The sequence below is a fragment of the Pogoniulus pusillus genome, chromosome 12 (assembly GCF_015220805.1).
Source record: "Pogoniulus pusillus isolate bPogPus1 chromosome 12, bPogPus1.pri, whole genome shotgun sequence".
Taxonomy (NCBI): Eukaryota; Metazoa; Chordata; class Aves; order Piciformes; family Lybiidae; genus Pogoniulus; species Pogoniulus pusillus.
Genome location: NC_087275.1, coordinates 4541800 through 4560554, shown reverse-complemented (window position 1 = coordinate 4560554; position 18755 = coordinate 4541800). Strand labels below are relative to the sequence as shown.

The following is an 18755-nucleotide window of genomic DNA, read 5'->3' as shown; positions in this document are numbered from 1 at the left end:
AGGGACGGTGCCTCCACCACCTCCCTGGGCAGCCCATTCCAATGCCAATCACTCTCTCTGTGAAGAACTTCTTCCTAACATCCAGCCTAGACCTACCCTGGCACAACTTGAGACTGTGTCCAATAGTTCTCAGTGAGAGAAGCCTACATATTCATTCCACAAGGACAGTAATATTATAATCCATTCTTCTTCAAACTCTGGTTACAGTATCACAGTATCACCAAGGTTGGAAGAGACCTCACAGATCATCAAGTCCAACCCTTTACCACAGTGCCCAAGGCTAGACCATGGCACCAAGTGCCACATCCAACCTTGCCTTGAACTGCCCCAGGGACGACGACTCCACCACCTCCCCGGGCAGCCCATTCCAGTGTCCAATGACTCTCTCAGTGAAGAACTTTCTCCTCACCTCGAGCCGAAATTTCCCCTGGTGCAGCCTGAGGCTGTGTCCTCTTGTTCTGGAGCTGGCCACCTGAGAGAAGAGAGCAACCTCCTCCTGGCCACAACCACCCTTCAGGTAGTTGTAGACAGCAATAAGGTCACCCCTGAGCCTCCTCTTCTCCAGGCTAAACAACCCCAGCTCCCTCAGCCTCTCCTCGTAGGGCTTGTGCTCGAGGTCATAGAATCAAGCAGGTTGGAAGAGACCTCCAAGATCAGCCAGGCCAACCTAGCACCCAGCCCTAGCCAGTCAACCAGACCATGGCACTAAGTGCCTCAGCCAGGCTTTTTTGAACACCCCCAGGCACAGCGACTCCACCACCTCCCTGGGCAGCCCATTCCAATGCCAATCACTCTCTCTGCCAAGATCTTCCTCCTAACGTCCAACCTAGACCTCCCCCAGCACAACTTGAGACTGTGTTCCCTTCTTCTGTTGCTGGAGAAGAGACCAACCCCCACCTGGCTACATCCTCCTTTCAGGTAGTTGTAGGCAGCAATGAGGTCTCCCCTGAGCCTCATAGAATCATAGAATCAGTGAGGCTGTAAGCAACCTCCAAGGTCATCCAGTCCAGCCTATAAGCTTTGCTGGCTGCTGCTGGCCTCTGCTTTGCTTATGCTTGTCTGAGATAGAGGATGGAGGGAATGAGATGGGGGTAGCTTTGAGTCCTTCTGGGCATTTTTCTTTGTCTGAGAGGGAGTTTGGATTTCTGTATTATTTCTAACTTGTCTATAATTGTTAATACTTGCAAATGCTTGCATATATTGTGTATATATGCTTGCCAATTTTGCCATGCTGTATATATAGCTTCATCAAATTGTGCCAGGGGAAGTGTAGGGTGGATATTAGGAGGAAGTTCTTCACAAAGAGAGTGATTGGCATTGGAATGGGCTGCCCAGGGAGGTGGTGGAGTCACTGTCCCTGGAGGTGTTCTTGCAAAGCCTGGCTGAGGCACTTAGTGCCATGGTCTGGTTGACTGGATAGGTCTGGGTGCTAGGTTGGACTGGATGAGCTTGGAGGCCTTTTTCAACTTGGTTGATTCTATGATTCTATCTTGCTTCCAAACCATCTGAGTTAGTCTGGGGAACTTTCAAATAGTAGGGGGGAAAGTTCCTAATCCACCACAAGGTAGAACCTGACATTCACGAGAATGGGAAGAGTTGTTCTCTCATACAAGCAGAGATCTCCTCATGAATGGATCCAATTGCTAAATTCACCACACCTTGAGACCTGTGTCCAGTTCTGGGCCCCTCAATTCAAGAGAGAGGTTGAGGTGCTGGAACATGTCAGAGAAGGGCAACAAAGCTGGTGAGAGGCCTGGAGCACAAACCCTGTGAGGAGAGGCTGAGGGAGCTGGGGGTGTTTAGCCTGGAGAAGAGGAGGCTCAGGGGTGACCTCATTGCTGTCTACAACTACCTGAAGGGAGGCTGTAGCCAGGTGGGGTTGGTCTCTTCTGCCAGGCAACCAGCAACAGAACAAGGGGACACAGTCTCAAGTTGTAGTGGGGGAGGTCTAAGCTTGATGTTAGGAGGAAGTTGTTGGCAGAGTGATTGGCATTGGAATGGGCTGCCCAGGGAGGTGGTGGAGTCACCGTGCCTCTAGGTCTTCAAGAAAAGCCTGGATGAGGCACTTAGTGCCATGGTCTGGTTGATTGTGTAGGGCTGTGTGCTAGGTTGGACTGGCTGATCTTGGAGGTCTCTTCCAACCTGGTTGATTCTATGATTCTCTGATTCTATGATCCAATACAGAATGACATTGTTAAAGAGACTCATTTCTTACTAGCAGTACATTTTGGGCTTTTTAAATCATTATGTATAGGAGAAAACTTGTAGTCAAATGAGGTGATTAAGAACATCTAATGATCCTCCTGAAAAAGTGAATAAGAAGGCAGTTACAAGGCAGTTTTTAGAAGGAGGGTTTTGAATAACACTTGTAGCACATCCTGATGTATTATGATCACTCACATCCTTTAACAAACTCAGCAAGTAAAACCTCTCTGTACTGATGTATTTCCTATTACCTTTAACATAAATTGCACTCAAACAGTAAGTCAAATGAGGATCACAGACTTCATCACGACAAACTCAGCTTCTTCCTGCAGATGCTGATATGTTCATACCATAAACTACAGAGAAAGAATCACCTTCAGAGAAAACATGCCTCAGAATCAAAGTATTTCAGCAGAGGCCTAGGGTCAAATGATGTTAATGAGCTGCTTTCAGTTATTTGGAAGATGATTAGGGACAAGATTGCATTTACTCTGATTCTGAAAGAGACACCTAACAGTTTGGTTGCAGGGAAACTAATCAGATGGGAGAGTGGTGTTTTGAAGATTTAATAATGTTTGTTGTAATATTATTTTATAGAGTTGTAAATTTGATTTGCAACAGGCAATCATTTTCACAGTATCACAGTATCACCAAGGTTGGAAGAGACCTCACAGATCATCAAGTCCAACCCTTTACCACAGAGCTCAAGGCCAGATCATGGCACCAAGTGCCACGTCCAGTCCTGCCTTGAACAGCTCCAGGGACGGCGACTCCACCACCTCCCCGGGCAGCCCATTCCAGTGTCCAATGACTCTCTCAGGGAAGAACTTTCTCCTCACCTCCAGCCTAAATTTCCCCTGGCGCAGCCTGAGGCTGTGTCCTCTTGTTCTGCAACCTCCTCCTGGCCACAACCACCCCTCAGGTAGTTGTAGACAGCAATAAGGTCTGCCCTGAGCCTCCTCTTCTCCAGGCTAACCAATCCCAGCTCCCTCAGCCTCTCCTCATAGGGCTGTGCTCAAGGCCTCTCCCCAGCCTCGTCGCCCTTCTCTGGACACGCTCAAGCATCTCAATGTCTGGGGGGCCCAGAACTGAACACAGCACTCAAGGTGTGGTCTAACCAGTGCAGAGTACAGGGGCAGAATGACCTCCCTGCTCCTGCTGGCCACACCATTGCTGATGCAGGCCAGGATGCCACTGGCTCTCTTGGCCACCTGGGCACACTGCTGGCTCATGTTCAGGTGGGTATCAATCAGCACCCCCAGATCCCTCTCTGTTTGGCTGCTCTCAGCCACTCTGACCCCAGCCTGTATCTCTGCATGGGGTTGTTGTGGCATTTTGAACAGGTGTGCCTCCCCTTCCTATCATTTTTGCTAAGTCCAGCTTTTTTGGTACTAGTTTGAACTTGAAAGACTAAGTAGAATAATGTGGCAAATAAATTCTGAAGCAGCACACAGAATCCTTCTTGTTTTGAGAAAGAATTAGACAGCATCTGTCACACTAATGTGTGTCGTGCATAGAGGAAAGAGCCTCGCCACTGGGTTTGACTTTCTGAACCCTAAAGACTCATAAACCAAAATAATTCAAGAGATTAATCTTTCTCTGTACACCTTATATGCATTTGTACTGTCACCAAATGGGATGCTTTTCTGTCAGCTCCATTAATATCCTATAAACCAGAGAAAAATACAGTCTCTGGTGAAGAGATGACATTGGAAGCCAAGAGAAATGTTATTTCTACTACAGCTACTTGAAGGGAGGCTGTAGCCAGGTGGGGTTGGTCTCTTCTCCCAGGCAACCAGCAACAGAACAAGGGGACACAGTCTCAAGTTGTGGCAGGGGAGGTCTAGGCTGGATGTTAGGAGGAAGTTGTTGGCAGAGAGAGTGATTTGCCATTGGAATGGGCTGCCCAGGGAGGTGGTGGAGTTGCCATCCCTGGAGGTGTTCAAGCAAAGCCTGGCTGAGGCACTTAGTGCCATGGTCTGGTTGATTGTCTAGGGCTGGGTGCTAGGTTGGACTGGATGATCTTGAAGGTCTCCTCCAACCTGGTTGATTCTATGATTCTACTCCTGAATAGTCTATTACTTCCAACAGCCAATTTCTTAGATGTTTCACCAAAATATATGTCCTATGCCCACCTTAACATCTGCCCAAGAAAAAATGTAGTCATGTTTTCTTTTTTCTAGGACTGTCATTACATTACCTGGAAATGATTGCAATAGGGAGAGATGATTTGATAAGCAAGATGCTATCATAATCATCGTAATGCTCCCTTTTTCTCTCACAAAATGTTTTTTCTCCCAAACTCTGGTGATTCCCACATGCCTTTTGCTGATTAATGCCCTGGGATGTGTAGGGGTCATACTTTGATTTCATAACTCAACCAGACGCTGGAAGTTGCATGAAAACGCTGTCTACAGAAGTTCTGATGATCCAGACTGCAGGACATACAAGAATTTATGAAGTTACATAAGGAAAAAAAGGCCAAATTACTTTTCTTCTATCTTGGCAGCCTAATTGCTAGCAGAGATTCTGTTCATGATGTGCTGTGATGGATTATGCAAAATTAATAATCTGTATTAATTTTGATACCCAGGCAAAGATTGTTAATAACTACAAAAAGTGTTTATTAACATTAAATCATATTGCAGAAATCTGTTTAGCTTGCCATGGGAAATGTGGTCAAGGCCTCACAGATCAATGTGATCAAGGCAATGCCACATGGACTCCAGATGATTCAATGTGAATTATGCCAGAGACCTTTATTGATCATTTCTGCCCTAAAATCCCTGTGTTTCCTGTTTTCAAAAACCAAGTTATTCCTGTACAAGTCAATTAACAGAGAAAACCACAGGGGAATATATTTCTTACACTACTTAGTGTTAGCAGAAGAGGGGACATTCTAACTAGATGTTAGGAAGAAATTATTTACAGTGAGGGTGGTGAGACACTGGCACAGGTTGCCCAGGGAGGTTGTGGCTGCTCCCTCCCTGGAGGTGTTCAAGGCCAGGTTGGATGAAGTCTTGGGCATCCTGTTCTAGTGGGAGGTGTCCCTGCCTATGGCAGGGGGTTGGAACTGGATGATCTTTCAGGTCTTTTCCAACCTAAACCATTCAGTAGAATCACAGAATCAACCAGGTTGGAAGAGACCTCCAAGGTCATCCAGTCCAACCTAGCACCCAGCCCTGTCCAATGAACTAGAGCATGGCACTAAGTGCCTCATCCAGGCTTTTCTTCAACACCTCCAGGGACAGTGACTCATAGTACATTGGTTAGTAAAACATAAGACCTTTCTTATGTTATGTTATGTTAGTAAGCTCTGTTTAAAAGTGCACAGGGAACAGAGGGCTGTCTGGGCCTTTAAATAAAGTAGGAACTGAAGCTTCAAGTTGGGGGAAGCAGCACTCCATGCAAAGTTGTCTAATGTCCCCTCTTCTATTTCATGAACAGTTGTCTAACGTCCCCTCTTATATTTCATGTGGGTCATTTCCAGTAATGTGTCAAATGCTGCTCATTTCTTAAACACTTGAGCCAGTAGTGCTGGCTAGATGAGTCTTTAATTTCTTCACCTGTGGCTGTCATGATTACTTCTATCAAAGTTTAGCTCTTTTTCCTATTTCTCTGGAAACCCCTTGATCTCTTTGCATTAGTCATCTCCCTCTCTTGGTTAAATCCTTCTTACATTCCTATCTGATACTAATTTGTTCCTGATTCAATGTATAGTCAAGAGAGTAATTTATTCATCTTCAGTAGCACCACTGAAATCACAGAAGCACTTGATGTCCTGATTTATTAAGGCACTTGAGGTCAGTGCCTTAAAGCGTCTGCTAAAAATGAAGCAAATCCCAGCATGACCTCGAAAGGATTAGTCACCTGCCTAATGGTTTGCAAGGTCCTTAAAAATATCAACTTACAGAACAGATTTGCTGCTGGTGTGAGGTTAGTGCAGCTGTACTGAAAGCTAAATGATGCTGACAGCACTTTCAGTGGCATTATGACAAGTCTACATGAAGCCTTCCCTTTTCCTTGTCTTGTGCCCTGCTCATCAAAAATTATCTTTGCTGAGGTATTAACAAAACAGTACTCAGATACCTTACTGTCCCATAATACTAACACAAGAAAACCGTATAATAGCTGTAATATCATACTCAGAGAAACCCCAAGATAGCAACAAACCCCACTGCCATTTATTTATATACTAATTCTCACTAAAGACCTTATCATAGAATCATAGAATCATTCAGGCTGGAAGAGACCTCCAAGATCAACCAGCCCAACCTAGCACCCAGCCCCAGCCAGTCAACCAGACCATGGCACTAAGTGCCTCAGACAGGCTTTGCTTCAACACCTCAAGGTACGGAGACTCCACCACCTCCCTGGGCAGCCCATTCCAATGCCAATCACTCTCTCTGACAACAACTTCCTCCTAACATCCAGCCTAGACCTCCCCTGCACAACTCGAAACTGTGTCCCCTTGTTCTGTTGCTGCTGGCCTGGGAGAAGAGCCCAACCCCACCTGGCTACAGCCTCCCTTCAGGTAGTTGTAGACAGCAGTGAGCTCTGCCCTGAGCCTCCTCTTCTGCAGGCTGCACACCCCCAGCTCCCTCAGCCTCTCCTCACAGGGCTGTGCTCCAGGCCCCTCACCAGCTTTGTTGCCCTTCTCTGGACACCTTCCAGCACCTCAACATCTCTCTTGAATTGAGGAGCTCAGAACTGGACACAGCACTCAAGGTGTGGCCTGACCAGTGCTGAGTACAGGGGCAGAATAACCTCCCTTATCCTACTGATATATTATGATATGCCAAAAATAAAATCCAAGCTAGAAAAATGCTTCCAACATTTATAATTCCATTCATATGCCATTTAGTGTTCAACAGGACTATTAGCAGCTCAGTAAGAAATTATATTGTTACAGCAGATATTTCTTTTCCATTTGATTTCATAGGATCACATTGTCATGCTCTTTTCACCTTTGCTTGGTAATAGGGTACCTGTGCTATCACTGCTGCATCACTGCTAATGAAAACAGGAATGGTTCAGACATGAATTAGCTGTCCCAGATTTGCAGGTTAAATGGCTAAATTATTTTTTTTGGGTGCCTGTGCTAGTTTGAAGCTAGCTGGAATATTTTGGTGAGAAGAATTAGATTCTAGGCTGTGAAAAGGAAACAATGATGATGTCTGCTGCACTCATAGGCTTGCTGAGATGGATAAGAACAAAAATACAAGCATAGATAAGGGAGTTGTTTGCTCTCTGTCTTCTGCCTCCCTTTTCTCCCTAACCTGCTGTCTAACTAATCCATCTGCTTCCTAACTCCCCAGGCCTCCCTTCTCTCCCTAACTTGCTGTCTGTGTAACTAATCTGACTGATTCCTAGCCCCCCTGGCTGATTCTCCAAACTCACCTTGAATGTAAGGCAAAGTCTGGGATAAGGTATAGGTGTGTAAAGGAGGTGGAAGGGTGGTTGGAGCACCTCCTGTGGACTCTGGTTTCTAGGAGGTCTGCTGTGCTTCTGTATTCCCTCTTTAATTTGTATCTGTCTATAGCTGTAAATATTGTGACTATCTGCTTGTATCTTGTGCTAAGCTGTAAATATGAAGCTTCCTTCTTTAATATCCAGCCGCTGAGGCTAGTCTGGGTGATTTTCTTTACTGTGGGGGGACAGGTAACACCCAAACCATCACAGTATCACAGTATCACCAAGGTTGGAAGAGACCTCACAGATCATCAAGTCCAACCCTTTACCACAGAGCTCAAGGCCAGACCATGGCACCAAGTGCCACGTCCAATCCTGCCTTGAACAGCTCCAGGGACGGCGACTCCACCACCTCCCCGGGCAGCCCATTCCAGTGTCCAATGACTCTCTCAGTGAAGAACTTTCTCCTCACCTCCAGCCTAAATCTCCCCTGGCACAGCCTGAGGCTGTGTCCTCTCGTTCTGGTGCTGGCCACCTGAGAGAAGAGAGCAACCTCCTCCTGGACACAACCTCCCTTCAGGTAGTTGTAGACAGCAATAAGGTCTGCCCTGAGCCTCCTCTTCTCCAGGCTAACCAATCCCAGCTCCCTCAGCCTCTCCTCGTAGGGCTGTGCTCAAGGCCTCTCCCCAGCCTCGTCGCCCTTCTCTGGACACACTCAAGCATCTCAATGTCCCTCCTAAACTGGGGGGCCCAGAACTGGACACAGTACTCAAAGTGTGGTCTAACCAGTGCAGAGTACAGGGGCAGAATGACCTCCCTGCTCCTGCTGACCACACCATTCCTGATGCAAGCCAGAAGCCAGGATGCCATTGGCTCTCTTGGCCACCTGGGCACACTGCTGGCTCATCACAGTGCCCTAGATGAAGACATATGTTCTGTATTAGGAAACTGCAGAGGAAAGAAGAGTACATATTTTCACATGAAGTTTGAGAAACTTCCTTGCTATGTCTGTGATCCCTTTTTCCCTTTGCCTGAGCAAAACAAAAATATGCTCTTTTTAATTGTACGAGGTGCTCGCCTAACTCATGCAAAACGTTTGGATTATGAAAATATCTCCTTACAAGCCAGCTGGCAATTTCTTTTGTACAAGATCTAGGGTAAACGTTTCATTCTTGTGCTAGTTTGAGCCTAGCTGGAATGTTTTGGTGAGAAGAATTAGATGGCAGGCTGTGAAAAGGAAACGATGCTGATGTCTGCTGCACTCATAGGCTTGCTGAGATGGATAAGAACAACATCAACATAGAAAACACAGTTGCTCTCTGTCTCTTTGGGCTGAACTTTCTCTCTAACCTAACCTGAAGTCTGTGTGACTAATCCACCTGCTTCCTAACCCCCCTGTCTGACCCTCAAGACTACCTGAAACATAAGGCAAGATCTGGGATAAGGTAGAGGAGTGGGAGGAAGGTGGAAGGGTGGTTGAGAGCCCCTCCTGGGGACTCAGGTTTCTGGGAGGGCTGCTGTGTTTCTGTATTACCTTTTACCTTGTCTATTTCTGTCTATAACTGTATATACTGTAACTATCTGCTTGTATATTGTGCTAAGCTGTAAATATAAGCTTCATTCCTTGACATCCAACCAGCTGAGTCTAGTCTGGGTGATTTCATAAGAGTGGAGGGGCAGGTAACTCCCAAACCATCACACCTCTGGATTCTGTGTTTGTGGGATTTTCCACCTTCAAAGCCACAGAAAATGGCATGAGATCCCTCTTTCCTCTGGTGTGCACTCATATTTAATATGTTTCTCAGAAGAAAATATCCCTAAGCAAAAAAAACCCACCCCATACTTTAAAAGCAACCCCCCCAAAAAAACCCCATAGTGTAGCCACATTAGCCACCAGGGAAAATGGCACCATTACCTGAGTGTGAGTAGCTCAGTAATTAAAAAGAACCAAGTACAACAAGCATTAGAAATAAATTAACATGTTCAAAAAGGTCTGTCACTTGTCTATTTCTGTCTATAACTGTATATATATTGTAACTACCTGCTTGTATATTGTGCCAAGCTGTACATATAAAGGTTCATTCAATTTCCAGCTCCAGTCTACTCTGAGTGATTTCCAAAGTGTGGGGGGATGGGGAACAGCCAAACCATCACAGTTCTGCATGAACTCACCATAGCAACGCTGTGTCTCTTTATGCAGTTAAAACTGTAAAGTTAATTCCAGTGCATAGGAACAATATTTTTTTTCTAAAGCACAGATTACAGGCTTTTGTAGAGTGATTGTGATGGTTTGGCTGGTACCTGTCCCCTCCCCACTAGACTCAGACTAGACTCAATCGATCTTGGAGGTCCAAGCAGAGCCTGGGCTGCATCAGGAGAACTGTGGCCAGCAGGTCAAGGGAGGTGATTCTGCCCCTCTACTCCACTCTTCTGAGACTCCATCTGGAGTACTGCATCCAGTTCTGGAGCCTCCACTACAAGAAGGATGTGGAGATGTTGGAACATGTCCAGAGAAGGGCCAGGAGGATGCTCAGAGGGCTGCAGCAACTCTGCTGTGATCACAGACTGAAAGAGTTGGGGCTGTTGAGTCTGGAGAAGAGGAGGCTCCCAGGTGACCTTCTTGTGGCCTGCCAGTATCTGAAGGGGGCTACAAAAAAGCTGGGGAGGGACTTTTTAGGCTATGAGGGAGTGACAGGACTGGGGGGAATGGAGCAAAGCTGGAGGTGGGGAGAGTGAGAGTGGATGTGAGGGGAAAGTTGTTGAGCATGAGAGTGGTGAGAGGCTGGAATGGGTTGCCCAGGGAGGTGGCTGAGGCCCTATGGCTGGGGGCATTTAAGGCCAGGCTGGATGTGGCTCTGTCCAGCCTGCTCTAGGGTAGGGTGTCCCTGCCCATGGCAGGGGGGTTGGAACTGGCTGATCCTTGTGGTCCCTTCCAACCCTGACTGATTCTGTGATTCTATGATCTGGAAAATTGAAGAGTGAAGCTGTATTTACAGCTTAGCACAATATACAAGGAGATATTTACAGCTATAAATGGAAATATATGAGTTAAAAAGTAGCACAGAAACACAATAGCCCTCCTAGAAATCAGAGTCCCCAGGAGGGGCTCCCAACCACCCTTCCATCTTCCTCCCTCCCTTTTACCTTACCCCAGACTTTGCCTTACACTCAAGGTGAGTTTGGAGGATCAGCCAGGGGAGTTGGGAAGCAGCTGGATTAGTCCACAGACAGCAGGTTAGGTTAGAGAGAGGGAAGTGCAGCCCTAAAGACAGAGAGCAAACAACTCCCTTATCTATGTTTTTGTTCTTGTTCTTATGCATCTCAGCAAGCCTATGAGTGCAGCAGACATCAGCAGTGTTTCCTTTTCACAGCCTAGCATCTAAATCTTCTCACCGAAATATCCCAGCTAGGCTCAAACTAGCACAGTGGGGTGGGGGGGGGTTGGAGATATTTAAAGCATTCTCTTTGCAAATTTTGGTTTAAAAAATAAATAGTTTACAGTCAGCATTACTCCATTTCAGAAATAATAGCCTGTAAAATGCCTGTTACAAGGTGTTGTGTCTGAAAGCCCATTGTAGCTTTCTTATGATGAGTTTCAAGTTTCCACAACAATAAAAGTGTTCTTATTCAAATGTGTGTTATTGCATTCATTCCTCAATAGCAGCATTCCATCATATAAACCTATAAATAGACAAGGAAACAATTGCACAGAGTATTTGTTATTCATCCTCCACACTTTTGTTTTGTCATTAGATACAAGAGTTTGGTATAGTTGCATGGAGTATTTGCATTGAATATAGGGAGAGAGAAGCTATTTCCTCTGAGTATCTGTTTGCTTTCTGCCTGTGTTTCCTTGGGGTATAAAAAGTTACTGGTTTAGTTCTATTGGACATTTTTATTGCCTTCCTGAAGACAATGAAAATTGCTCAAGGCTTGTCATATAAAAGCATCTTCAAGTGTAAACTGAATATGTGGTATACTCCTTTGTAAATAGAGAGGAATATATTCTTAGCTAATAAATGGTTTTGTCTATATCAACAAGATGTCTATTTCCTTTCTTCATAGGCACACCTTTAGCTAGAATCATGTCTTAATTGCACAAGGCTTCATATGAAATCATCTTCAAGTGTACATTTAATATATGGTATATACTCTTTTGTAAAGACAGAGGAATATATTAGATAATAAATGTTTTGTAGTGTTTATCAACAAGATGTCTATTTCCTTTCTTCATAGGTACACCTTTAAAGTCATTTCTTAATTGCACAAGGCTTCATATAAAAGCATCTTCAAGTGTAAACTGAATATAAGGTATACTCCTGTACACAGAGAGGAATATATTCTTAGCTAATAAATGTTTTTGTCTATATCAACAAGATGTCTATTTCCTTTCTTCATAGGCACATCTTTAGCTAAAATCATGTCTTAATTGCACAAGGCTTCATATGAAAGCATCTTCAAGTGTACATTGAATGTATGGTATATACTCTTTTGTAAAGACAGGAATATATTAGATAATAAATGTTTTTTAGTGTTTATCAACAAGATGTCTATTTCCTTTCTTCATAGGTACACCTTTAAAGTCATTACTTAACTGCACAAGGCTTTATATAAAAGCATCTTCAAGTGTAAACTGAATATATGGTATACTCTTGTACATAGAGAGGAATATATTCTTACTAATAAATGTTTTTGTATATATCAACAAGATGTCTATTTCCTTTCTTCATAGGTACACCTTTAAAGTCATTTCTTAACTGCACAAGGCTTTATATAAAAGCATCTTCAAGTGTAAACTGAATATATGGTATACTCTTGTACATAGAGAGGAATATATTCTTAGGTAATAAATGGTTTTGTCTATATCAACAAGACGTCTATTTCTTGTATCTATCAACAAGATGTCTATTTCCTTTCTTCATAGGCACACCTTTAAAGTCATTTCATAATTGCACAAGGCTTCATATAAAAGCATCTTCAAGTGTAAACTGAATATATGGTATACTCTTTTGTAAATAGAATCACAGAATCATAGAATCAACCAGGTTGGAAGAGACCTCCAAGATCATCCAGTCCAACCTAGCACCCAGCCCTAGCCAGTCAACCAGACCATGGCACTAAGTGCCTTATCCAGTCTTTTCTTGAAGACCTCCAGGGACGGTGCCTCCACCACCTCCCTGGGCAGCCCATTCCAATGCCAATCACTCTCTCTGACAACAACTTCCTCCTAACATCCAGCCTAGACCTACCCCGGCACAACTTGAGATTGTGTCCCCTTGTTCTATTGCTGGTTGCCTGGCAGAAGAGGCCACTCCCCACCTGGCTACAGCCTCCCTTCAGGTAGTTGTAGACAGCAATGAGGTCACCCCTGAGCCTCCTCTTCTGCAGGCTGCACACCCCCAGCTTCCTCAGCCTCTCCTCAGATAAGAAATGTTTTTGTGTATATCAACAAAATGTCTATTTCTTTTCTTTGTAGATGCACATTTAGTTAGGCATCCTGGATTAGATCAGGAACAGTGTGGCCAGCAGGACAAGGGAGGATGTTCTGCCCCTTTACTCAGCACTGGTCAGGCTGCACCTTGAGTGCTGTGTCCAGTTCTGGGCCCCTCAATTCAAGAGAGATGTTGAGATACTGGAATGTGTCCACAGAAGGGCATCAAAGCTGGTGAGGGCCCTGGAGCACAGCCCTGTAAGGAGAGGGTGAGGGAGCTGGGGGTGTGCAGCCTGTAGAAGAGGAGGCTCAGGGCAGAGCTCATTGCTGTCTACAACTACCTGAAGGGAGGCTGTAGACAGGTAGGGGTCAGTCTCTTTTCCCAGGCAACCAGCAACAGAACAAGGGGACACAGTCTCAAGTTGTGGTGAGGGAGGTCTAGGCTGGATGTGAGGAGGAAGTTGTTGACAGAGAGAGTGGTTAGCATTGGAATGGGCTGCCCAAGGAGGTGGTGGAGTCGCTGTCCCTGGAGGTGTTGAAGCAAAGCCTGGCTGAGGCACTTAGTGCCATGGTCTAGTTGATTGGCTAGGGCTGTGTGCTAGGTTGGACTGGATGATCTCTTCCAACCTGGTTGATTCTATGATTCTAAAATGACTATTTCTTTTCTTCATAGGTACACCTTTAGTTAAAGTAATTTAATTGTACAGGGCTTCTTAGAAAGGCTTGTAAAAAAATATAAATTGAATATATGCTGCAGTTTTTTGTAAATGGAGAGGAATATATTCTTAGATAAGAAATGGTTTTGTGTATATCAACAAGATGTCTATTTCTTTTCTTTGTAGATTCACCTTTAGTTAAAATCATTTCTTAATTGCACAGGACTTCATATAAAAGCATCTTCACTGTAAATTCTATGTATGGTGTACTCATTTTTAAGTGGAAATGGATATATTCTTAGATAAGTCATTGACAACTGGAATGGGCTGCCCGGGGAGGTGGTGGAGTCGCCGTCCCTGGAGCTGTTCAAGGCAAGGTTGGACGTGGCACTTGGTGCCATGGTCTAGCCTTGAGCTCTGTGGTAAAGGGTTGGACTTGATGATCTATGAGGTCTCTTCCAACCTTGGTGATACTGTGATAATAAATGATTTTGTGTATATCAACAAGATGTCTATTTCTTTAGTTAACATCATTTCTTAATTGCAGAAGGCTTCATATAAAAGCATCTGCAAGTGTAAATTGGATATATGGTATACTCTTTTAGTAAATAGAGGGGAATATAGTAGATAATAAATGATTTTGTGTATATCAACAAGATATCTATTTCTTTTCTTTAGTTAACATCATTTCTTAATTGCAGAAGGCTTCATATAAAAGCATCCTCAAGTGTAAATTGGATATATGGTATACTCCTTTTGTAAATAGAGAGGAATATAAGATATAATAAATGGTTTTGTGTCTATTTCTTTTCTTTGTAGAGACACCTTTAGTTAAAATCATTTCTTAATTGCAGAAGGCTTCATGTAAAAGCATCTTCACTGTAAATTGAATATATGGTGTAGTCTTTTGTAAATAGAGAGGAATATATTCTTAGATAAGAAATGTTTTTGTCTATATCAACAAGATGTCTGTTTCTTTTCTTTGTAGATACACCTTTAGTTAAAATCATTTCTTAATTGCAGAAGGCTTCATGTAAAAGCACCTTCACTGTAAATTGAATATATGGTGTAGTCTTTTGTAAATAGAGAGGAATGTATTCTTAGATAAGAAATGTTTTTGTCTATATCAACAAGATGTCTGTTTCTTTTTTTTGTAGATACACCTTTAGTTAAAATCATTTCTTCCAATTCGTGGCCTGAAGAAGGACAATCTATAGTTTTGACTTGTGAATCCAAAGGAAAACCAATGTAAGTGATTTCATGTTTTTATTGTTTTCCTTGTTCTGCTGTGATTGCAATCCTCAGCTACAGAAATCTTGCTGGCTTTGTCCTGTCCTGGGGTGTAACATAATCTCTGCTGTAGAACACCCCTTGAAGCTTGTCTTCGTTAAGTGTTGATAAAGGATTGGTCTTTTACTTAGTCATCTATTTTAGTTTTCAGGATGAATTCCAGCTGTGAGCTTCTTTATTCTTTTCAGTCATGTATATCAACCTGAGAAGAGTGCAGGCTTAATCAGTCGATGTTTACATCATTGAACTGATGATAGAAGACAAAAATGTCTTGTGGAAATCTTCCTGCATCAGCTAGCCTCAGAGAAAATGGATTGAACTTTTGAGATCCTTTGGCTGTCATTTCCAGGGAATTTTCACTTTAATGATATGTGCAAGTTGGCTGCATATTTCTACTGGAGTTTGAGAAGATGTAGGCTGCTTTAAGCATACAAACTGTTTTACCTGGAAACGAACCTCCCTAGCATCAGGGGTTTTTTAAAGGCACATCTGCAGAGATTAACTCTTGCACAGAAGCTACTATTTAAATGGGCTTCACTCCTTAAAACAGTATCTTCTCAGGTGAGGGGTTGTATATTTATGCATAAAGATATATAAATGATACAAAGGTGTGGGTCAGATTTCTTTAATATTGACCTTCTGCTTGAAAGATTAATCTGTAGTGTTACATGGAGTGATGATACACAACTTCAGAGGAAGTTCTTTACTGAGCAGGTGGTCAGGCACTGGAACAGGCTGCCCAGGGAGGTGGTGGAGTTGCCATCCCTGGAGGTGTTTAAAAGCAGAGTGGATGTGGTGCTTGAGGCTATGGTCTGGTGATGAAGGATGCTGGGATGAAAGTTGCACTGGTGGTCCTTTGCAACCATAGCAATTCATAGTGATTAGATGTTGTGCTGAGGGTGCTGAGGGATTTGGTTTAGTCAAGGACTTGCCAGTGTGAAACTAATGATTGCACTTGATGCTCTTGAAGGGCTTTTCCAATCTCAGACATTCTGTGAGTCTGTGAACTTTGGGATGGTCTTGGAAACAGTAGCGCAATAATATTTTCATTCTAGAAAAGGTGAAAATTACTTCCACAATATCACTTAAGGGCTGAATTTCTCCCTGATCTACTTTCATGACTTTGTGGAATTGCTTAATGTAGGCACCTGAAGTCAGATTTGGGTCAAGTCAATCATTTAAGTCCAACATTTCTATTTTTAAAAGCTCTTCTGAGTTTAGTCTGACATCATTTAAACTCCAGATGCACTTTTCTTTTTTCTATTACATGCCTCATTCCTTTTAGAGTAACTCTCCTCCATCTGAATCTTGAGTAGGCTGAGCAGCTCACCATCTAGATCATGGTGTGCCAGGGAAAGTATAGGCTGGATGTTAGGAGGAAGTTCTTCCCAGAGAGAGTGATTTCCCATTGGAATGGGCTGCCCAGGGAGGTGGTGGAGGCACCGTCCCTGGATGTGTTGAAGCAAAGCCTGGATGAGGCACTTGGTGCCATGGTCTGGTTGACTGGCTAGGGCTGGGTGCTAGGTTGGACTGGATGATCTTGGAGGTCTCTTTCAACCTGGCTGATTCTATGATTCTAAGGTGTCTATTTCTTTTTTTCATAGATACACCTTTAGTTAAAATAATTTCTTAGTTGCACAGGGCTTTATATAAAAGCAGCTATGATTCTAGTGCTCCAGTGATTCCACTTGCCTCTGAGTGTTACAACAAGCAAGTGTAAATATTTATATTTAGATCTCTGTAGAACTTGGGTCAGATGTACTTTTCTCCCTTTACAGCTTGTAACCACATTTTCACAGCCTTCATTAAAAATGGACAAACTTTTTGTTTCCTTTTTTTTTCCCACTCATCAAAGGTGTTTGATTCTGTTAAAAAATAAAAGCATATTCATTTCTGAAAGAAGCCAAAAACCATAAAATAATGTAGTTTTGCTTGGCATACATAATATTTTCTATTTGGCACACATCGTGTTGTTGCTTGATCTTACTATGACACGAGTTAAAGCATTAAAAAGGATCTTCAGTTGAAGTATTTCCTGATTTATTTATTATTTCTAATAATAGAACTCACAGTATCACAGTATCACAGTATCACAGTATCACCAAGGTTGGAAGAGACCTTACAGATCATCAAGTCCAACCCTTTACCACAGAGCTCAAGGCTAGACCATGGCACCAAGTGCCACGTCCAATCCTGCCTGGAACAGCTCCAGGGACGGTGACTCCACCACCTCCCCGGGCAGCCCATTCCAGTGTCCAATGACTCTCTCAGTGAAGAACTTTCTCCTCACCTCCAGCCTAAATCTCCCCTGGCGTAGCTTGAGGCTCAGTTACAACCTTACTGGATTCAAATACAAACCTTACATGTGGTTTACAAAGGGCAGCCAAATAAAATCTCCACAGCTGAGAATTAGCAAGGCAGGACACCTGGATGTGGTAGCTTTCGGGGCACAAATATTTTGCCAATCAATGCACCTCTGATTGCCATGCCAGAAGAACTGCCAACATCAACTGCTCCATGCTGCTTCATTAGGTCAGTCTTTGGCTGCGCACAGCCAGTGATAAATTGGCATCCTCCTGGGAGCGATCTGCAACTGCTTAGAATGAGAAACTCTAACGTCATGCTCCCAACCTACATTATGATTACCTTCTGGCTTGCAGAGAAAGAGAATCTGGAGAGTCCACAGAGCCCAAGTATGTCACTGTCTGTCTAGGTCCAGGGAACAGAGATTAACAATATCTCTGTCCAGAGGAGCAAGTTCTTATGGGTTTCTGTGGTGTGAAATCAAGGTGCAAGCGAGGCCATAGATCACCTCAAAACTATTTATTAAAGGATAAGGTTGGACAAAACTGAGTGGGGGGAGAGAGATTATGAGAACAACAGAGAAGAAGAGAAGAAGCAGCAGGGAAGGAAAGGAGTTGGGATCATACTACCCTCAGTCGCAGATGGAGGGGGAGAGAGAGAGACAAGTGCATGGCCCAGGGATGATCTTCTGTGGAGTTCATCAGGGGTTCTTCTGGTGGTGGCGCACTTGGTGGTCTAGTGGAGGTGCGCTTGGTGGTCTGGTGGAGGTGCGCTTGGTGGTCTGGTGTTGGTGCGCTTGGTGGTCGAGTGGAGGTGCGCTTGGTGGTCTGGTGGTGGTGTGCTTGGTGGTCGGTGGAGGTGCGCTTGGTGGTCTGGTGGAGGTGCGCTTGGTGGTCTAGTGGAGGTGCGCTTGGTGGTCGAGTGGAGGTGCGCTTGGTGGTCTGGTGGTGGTGTGCTTGGTGGTCGGTGGAGGTGCGCTTGGTGGTCTGGTGGAGGTGCGCTTGGTGGTCTAGTGGAGGTGCGCTTGGTGGTCTGGTGGAGGTGCGCTTGGTGGTTGGTGGAGGTGCGCTTGGTGGTCTGGTGGAGGTGCGCTTGGTGGTCTGGTGGAGGTGCGCTTGGTGGTCGGTGGAGGTGCGCTTGGTGGTCTGGTGTTGGTGCGCTTGGTGGTCTGGTGGAGGTGTGCTTGGTGGTCTGGTGTTGGTGCGCTTGGTGGTCTAGTGGAGGTGCGCTTGGTGGTCTGGTGGAGGTGCGCTTGGTGGTCTGGTGTTGGTGCGCTTGGTGGTCGAGTGGAGGTGCGCTTGGTGGTCTGGTGGTGGTGTGCTTGGTGGTCGGTGGAGGTGCGCTTGGTGGTCTGGTGGAGGTGCGCTTGGTGGTCTAGTGGAGGTGCGCTTGGTGGTCGGTGGAGGTGCGCTTGGTGGTCTGGTGGTGGTGCGCTTGGTGGTCTAGTGGAGGTGCGC

General features: G+C 44.5%; 1 protein-coding gene across 5 annotated transcripts in view; it reads left to right on the top strand.

Annotated features, from left to right (window-relative positions):
* Window positions 1-18755, top strand: part of CADM2 (cell adhesion molecule 2) — an 871614-nt gene that overhangs the window by 706813 nt on the left and 146046 nt on the right. For all 5 annotated transcript variants that reach the window (XM_064152285.1, XM_064152286.1, XM_064152284.1 and 2 more), the window contains one exon: window positions 14862-14952. In XM_064152285.1, the coding sequence (XP_064008355.1) occupies window positions 14862-14952 (91 nt within the window). The remainder of the gene's footprint in view (window positions 1-14861; window positions 14953-18755) is intronic.